The sequence below is a fragment of the Austrofundulus limnaeus genome, unplaced genomic scaffold, assembly GCF_001266775.1.
Source record: "Austrofundulus limnaeus strain Quisiro unplaced genomic scaffold, Austrofundulus_limnaeus-1.0 Scaffold160, whole genome shotgun sequence".
Classification (NCBI taxonomy): Eukaryota; Metazoa; Chordata; class Actinopteri; order Cyprinodontiformes; family Rivulidae; genus Austrofundulus; species Austrofundulus limnaeus.
Genome location: NW_013952562.1, coordinates 765,943 through 772,762, shown reverse-complemented (window position 1 = coordinate 772,762; position 6,820 = coordinate 765,943). Strand labels below are relative to the sequence as shown.

Here is a 6,820-nt window from a genome sequence, read left to right as displayed (position 1 = left end):
CGACGTTTATCCACAAACTGGTCCCAGATTAAGCTCCAAAGTTTTTATCAGTCAGATTCCACCATGAAAAATGTCTGTTTTACCCCCTTTTATGAGTTTTTGGCCATTGACTATCTTTAAATCGCTGCTTCCTGGTACAACAGTCGGCTCTGAAAGCAATTGCTTTTTTCTTCTTTTTTTTCCTTTCTTTTTTTGAAGCGAGTGGTTGAAGCAAATGCWGCATAAGAGCCCCCTGGTGGCTGAAGAAAAAAATCCACGTATAAGCCTCATGGTTCAAAGTTCAGTAAAAAAAGTCATGGCTTATAGTCCGAAAAATACGGTAATCAGTTACAAAATTTCCTTCACAACTACGTCAGTGAGAGCAGATTTCGCAGCTTAAAAAGGGCTCTTGAAGTACYTGATGTATAATTTTGATATCTAAACTTAAGAATCAAAAATGATCGTACATACTTCTTTATCCTGATTAGTTCTTCCTTGCTTGTTTTTGCTGCAACACTTTATAATAAGATAAAAGGCCCAGTCAAATTCCTTCCTTCATTTAAAAAAAATAGCAGAACAAGAGACTTGTATCTTGAGTCTCATACATGAAGCGCCACCAACAGTTGTACAGCATAGGTCCACGCATTATATAGGAAAAGAAAACCTTTAGTCCTGCACATCTGAAAACATTGACACTATAAATAAGCAAACACATGCTTTGAAGGGCTTAAACAAACTGTCATTTTAACTGCACACACCCAGAGGCATTCACGTCTTTACGCTACATCCCAGCTCCAAGTGATGGYTTGTATGTCCTGTTGGTAAAGCTGTGCCTCAGAGAGATGGAGTAAAAGAACAAACGTGTAAAATGGGTCAGTACCTGAATATCATTACTCCCCACATGTATTCTTAGTGTGTGTCAGTTTCCATGAGAGAGATGGGTTCTGATGAATCTGCGTATCACCACCGTGTTGTTGCGAGTTTGGAAAAACTGCAGCCCAACAACTTTCCCACTCGGAGCGTTAACTCTTGTGGGGAATAAAGATCAGCTATGGAGAGTGGTGTGTGAYTATGTGTGTGCTGAAAGGGCTGTATGTGAAAGAGCACACGGGGATCCTGTGTCAGGAGTGTGTGAAACCATGTCATGACCCAGTTTCTGCTCTGGCTTAGAAATTCAAAACACAATGCTAGAGACAGAGAGGGTTATCTGTATGCAGGCACGGCAGTGGCATTCTACATTCTCACTTCCTGGGCCGAGGTGAGCCGATGAATATTGTACGAGGTGAGCCCCAGCTGATCCTGGCGGTGTTTACAYGGAGAAAACTCATCTCCACATATGGATGAGATGCTGATAAACAGCAGAGATCGGCATTAGAGAGTCAGGTGTGCTGGACGGCCTGTTTGCACCGCCGACACRAATCTCCCCTCCCAGCACCTCCATTTGATATCCATTTGCTGCGCCCGCTGCACGCATGTAGAACTGTCATAAAATGGTTCACGATGGGGGATTTTATTTTARGGGGGTTGACAATTTGTGACTGCACATCAGCGTTCTGGTCTCTGCAGAGAATAAAATATTTAGGTTTTGGCTGAGCATRTTGCTGACACAAACGAGAAGAGTAACAGCAAAGCCTCTGTAATCATTTGTATTCACTAGGCTTGTGATGTGTAAAACTGTTTCTCTTTTTGGGTTCTTTTTCTCTTCACAGTCCGTTCCAAAACCCATTGCCCTTGAGCCTTGCTTTGGCAACAAAGCTGCTGTGCTCTCAATCTTTGTTCGGTTACCCAGGGGCTCCGGTGGCATCCCTCCTCCAGGACAGTCTGGTAAGATCTTCTGCTGGATTCTTCGTTTCTTCTTTTTGGCCTGATACGTCTTTATGTCTTGTTTTGATCCAGTTTCCTGTCTTTGTTCCATGTTTTGTAGCTGCAACTAGTTGGATGATGACAGTTTTAGGCCTTTCATCATCTTCTAGCTTTCTTTTTCTCTTGTTTTCCCTCCTTGACTTTCCTGATAGCCACACGCTAACACAAACTCATACATTTGAAGTTTTACTCAATTTAAATGCTTATTTTGGCCAAAGTTATATTTTTGCAAATTGTCTCAAGGTTTCCTATAATTTTGTTAACCTATAATTTACATAAAATGTTTCAGAAATAAATTCTTAAATATAAAATCTTGGTCTAAAGACAGATTCTCTAGCAGCGCCCCTATCTACCTGGCAGGTGACAGAACATCAWCTCAAGGTAAAAGCTGGCTGTGTGTGACGTCGAGGTCTGACCAAAGCTGAGCACAGAACGCTTCGCCCTTCTGGTTAAAACCACATTATTTAAGATAAAGTGTAGAAAAGCTAACACCTTTCTTCAACCTTTTTCTTAACCTTGCCTTTGCCAACTCCTAAGATAAACAGCCTCAAATGTCTGGTGTTTAACATCTAATCTGACGTTTGTGTTTCTATTTAAGTGTGGTTAACAATTAAGACGTTAAAAGCTTGTTATTGTTGGTCCCAAAACTTTATAGGAAATTAATTGTTCACAATCAGGTGTACTCTACTTAATTTTGTATGATTTGTGAAATAAACGATCGCATATTATGGTTCAAATCAACATTCATTGACTGAGAGTTACTTTTTGTGTCCATTCATTCTTGCACTAAAGAAATGTTTATCCAAAATAAAAGAGATCCTTGCTAATTAAATTACTCTTATAACCTTGTTATAAGAAGTGTAAGCTGACCCTTACAAATGGGACTTCTTTCTCAATATGTTTAGACAGTTTGACTGACTTCAGTTTGTTGCCTTTCAAAGCAAAGGTGAAAAAGGTGAAAGATTTAGTTTTTACTTGTTGTTCGTGCGTTAAAGTATCTCATAAACTACTGGACAAATCTTTTATGAAACTTTCAGGAATGTATTGTGCTTTTACAAAAGATCTTAAGGTGACATAAAAAAACTCAAACCTAACTCAAAACCTTTACAGATTCTGCTCTAAACGTTTGTGTGACCAAAGCTGAGAATCACTTAATACGGAGTCTAAGCTTGAGAGTTCACATTAGATCAAACTTAATGTTATTTTCTAAGTTTGACTAAAAACAGTTAAACTTTAGAAATATTTTTTAATCAGCTCTTAAGTTTATCAGATAATTGTGATTAGCAGCACTCAGTCCTTTTAGCAGTGATTCATTCGTAAGCAAGCAGAAAGCGTCAACCTAGCTTTTTCTCTGTTTCAGCATTCTAGCTTCTTTGTTTTGTTTTAAGAATCAAATGACAAAATGTAATATGAGTTTTATTGAGTTTATCTCTGTACCTAATTTGAGACTTAGTCTTTAAAAAAGATCACTTTTCCTCAGTGCATAAACTCTTATTTTCATTACTTATATGCATTTCGATATTAAACATGAATTTATAGAACAGAATACAAGTAATTATATACATGTATTTTTATGCATAAATCCTTAGTAGTTATTTTTTTTTCTCTAAAAATTCAATTGTTTTCTTTATTACCTCTATGACATGTCACAATGCAGAACGTTTTAACTAGGGCTGTCAAATGATTAATATTTTTAACCTGATTAATCCCAAAGTAGCTGTGAATTAATCATGATTAATCTTAAATTTAATATGCATTTCTATTTCATATTGATAAAATAAATTACTTGAGTTATTAATTAGTTTTTAATGTTTTWATTTAGAAAACAAAATTGATGCTTAGACATGATTTTYTGAATATAAAACAGGACCTAAAAAAATTCTCCAAACATATTTGAGTCAGTTAAATTTTGTGCAGAATAATGAGGTTAAATCAAGAATTCAAGGATTTTCATTCCAAATGAGAACATGAGGAATGAAAGGTAGATACTAAGGTCACAGTTGTCAGCAAAACATAAATAAATAAAATAAAATAAACCATAAGAACACAAAAAGAAAAAAACTGTACATAATGTGTTACACACGAAGTTTATTTTATTTTATTTTCTTTATTTAACCTTTATTTATCCAGGTAAACTGTTGGAGAACCACTTCTTATTTACAAACATGACCTGGCATGATGCACTGAGTGCATTGTAATATACAAACCTACATATTCAGCCATAGTAAAGTGATTGTAAATTTTAATCACGATTAAAAATTTTAATCTGTGCTCATGCAGCACTAAAATTAATCAGAGTTAACGCGGTTAATTTCCCAGCTCTAGTTTTAACATAAACAATATCAGGGCTCAAAAAAAAAAAAGTTTTGAAACTATCTCTACTAATTTGTACTGTTGTTGTTTGTGTGTGTGGTTGCGTGGGTACTCGTGTGTGTGTGCTTTTGTTCAGGTCTAGCCGTGGCGAGCGCGCTGGTGGACGTCTCCCAGCAGATGTGCGTCGGCTACAAGGAGAAGTCTGGAGGCTTGAGGAACCGTAAACAGCCGCCCAGTGCACAGCCATCCACCTGCATCTGAGTCCACCTGCTGGTTCCCTCCACCCCTACACACAACGCTCTTCATCAGCCCCGCCCCCCTACCCCAGCCTCCACTCCCCCCGCTTCGGCCTCCTCCCTCATAAACGTCCGCCAGCTCTGGTCTGGCAGGGAGAGGTGCATGCTGGGACATGAAACTGGAAGACTTTGGTGAGGTGACGCCTGGCAGAGCCTCCTCACAGGACTTCGTGTCCCCTCTAACTGATCAGAACTACCCGGCTGGAGGGAGTGATGAGGAGGAAAGGGAGGAACAAAGGACACACTGACTCCTCCTCTCCGCCTCAGAACATGTTTTACATTCGTCAGCACCGCCTAGACAGAGTCCAGGCGGCCACGGCTTGCTGCTAGAAGAGATCCTTGTCTTGTGGTTTTTCAAACGGCCAGAGACCATTCAGCCCTCAATGTTGATGTTTTAAGTTATTCGTTATCTTTGTGTTGTATTATTGTTTTAAAGGAAGGAGCAAACTGGAACAAAACTTCACTGCACTCAAACACACACTTCCAAAGGCAACTTTCCAAGTTATTATACCCATTTGTCACCTCAGAGCGAACTAAAGGCGTGTTCAGACGAGTCACTGTAAGAGAGCCCAAACAGCCAAATACAGTCAGAGTCTGACACCCGTCTCCTCGGCTGCTGTCCTGTGTGTGGCCTTTCTCAAACTGCATCTCTTTAACTATTTGGCTGCTGAGCTGTCTGCCTTACCAGCCTGGATTACCAAACAAATCTCCAGCATCATCTCACCCATGCTGATTTTATTTGCCAGAACGATTGAGCTTCTTCCTGCTAATTACCCCTCCTTTAAAAGTGAAAGTCAGCAGCTTCGTACACACAGCTATCCCTGCTGAGCTCTGCAAAGTCAGAAACACTGGTGTTGAGAAAGTTAGCTACTGATTGTCCTCTTTGTTGGTGCAGAGCCCTGAGCACATGTGAAACTGGCTTGCTGAAGAATGGTCTGACTGACTGAAGTGATTAAAGTAGTTCCCTGCTGGTCTGGGACTGTTGGTGACTACAAGCAAAATGCGTGCGAATAGGTAAAAAATAAAAAAATCCTTCAGCCTTGCTGCCAGTTTTTGAAAARTCACAGCTTATTTTTGTGAGGACACGTGAAACGTTTGGAGACGTCCTGGAGACTTCCTCATGAATGTTCTCCAACCGGTCGCCAACAGCCCGCTGAAACTCTGACTTTAGTCTGATTTGTGTCACTGGAGCCATGGCAGCACTTTTCATTTGTGTTTTTGCCTATAAAATCTATACTTTTACATTTTTTATGTTGTTCTTACCCATGCACTACTTCTACCCCATGGCCCTTAATTCAGAGTCATAAAAGAGTAACATTTAAAATATTCCACTGCGACAGGAGCTAGCCCTTAAATAAACTGATGCACCAAACAAACATGCATTATGTCAAAACCCCTACATGAAACAGAAATCTACATATCAAGCCTGCAACATGTAAAACACTATATTTAGTTTTTTTACACTAAAGATAAATGATACCAAATGCAATTCATTGGAATATTTTACACTCATCATTTCAGTGGTTGGGAAAGTAAAGTTTAAAAAAATGCGACGCTGTTTTCGCTTCTTTTTATGTTTAAGGTTAAGTGATGATACCAAATGTATTACAYTGGAATGAATCAAAATAGGCACTTTTTTTGTCAGTAAAAATATCTTTAAAAAGCTTTTGTGAGGTTTTAATCTTTTTAAAGTGCATCCCACAGAAAAGCCATCATTTAAGCTATAATCTCTCGTCACTACTTAGTGTTTCTGAGTTGGTCTGAGCAGTTTGACCTCGAGAACAATAAAGTTTAGTCTCTAAGTTTTAGGGTTTATGTATTAAGATGTAATAAAACTGATCTGGTTTTTATCTGGTTCTAAAACTATTCAAATCTAATCTCCAGTGTATAAAGACACCACAGATTTTACAATGTTATTTAATAACACAAAAGAAACTGAATGGTAAAGTTTTGTCTGAAAGAACCAACTTTATGGTGTGATAGTGTTCTGTATTAGTCTTTCACATTGTTGTGGAGAAATGTTGGCCCACTTTTCTTTTCTTCAGTTTGAGGTTTACAGGCATTTGTTTCGGCATCTTTCTCTCAAAGTACCTGCCACAGTATTTGACCAAACTGCGCTGTCCCACGTTGGTCCTTTTTATTTTCTCACCACTTTTTTTGTAAATTTGTTGATCTGTTTGTGATCATTGTCGTCTTGATTGATTGCATCCAAGCTATTGCTGACATTGCAACAAATCTAGGCTGTGTCCAAAACGGCAGGCCGGGTCCTCCGAAGGCCGAATTTGTCAAAAACAAATACGTCCTTCCTTTGGCCCGAATCGAAGGACTGGTCTGATGGATCCTTCCCGGCCCAGCATATCCCATAATGC

The 6,820-nt window shown here is 38.9% G+C and overlaps 1 protein-coding gene across 1 annotated transcript in view; it reads left to right on the top strand.

Annotated features, from left to right (window-relative positions):
• atrn (attractin) overlaps positions 1–6,091 on the top strand; it is a 151,332-nt gene extending 145,241 nt beyond the window's left edge. Inside the window, exons 28-29 of the mRNA XM_014017075.1 lie at positions 1,689–1,803; positions 4,292–6,091. Coding sequence (XP_013872529.1) covers positions 1,689–1,803; positions 4,292–4,416 — 240 coding nt within the window. The 3' untranslated portion in view covers positions 4,417–6,091. The remainder of the gene's footprint in view (positions 1–1,688; positions 1,804–4,291) is intronic.
• Positions 6,092–6,820: the final 729 nt, after the last annotated feature.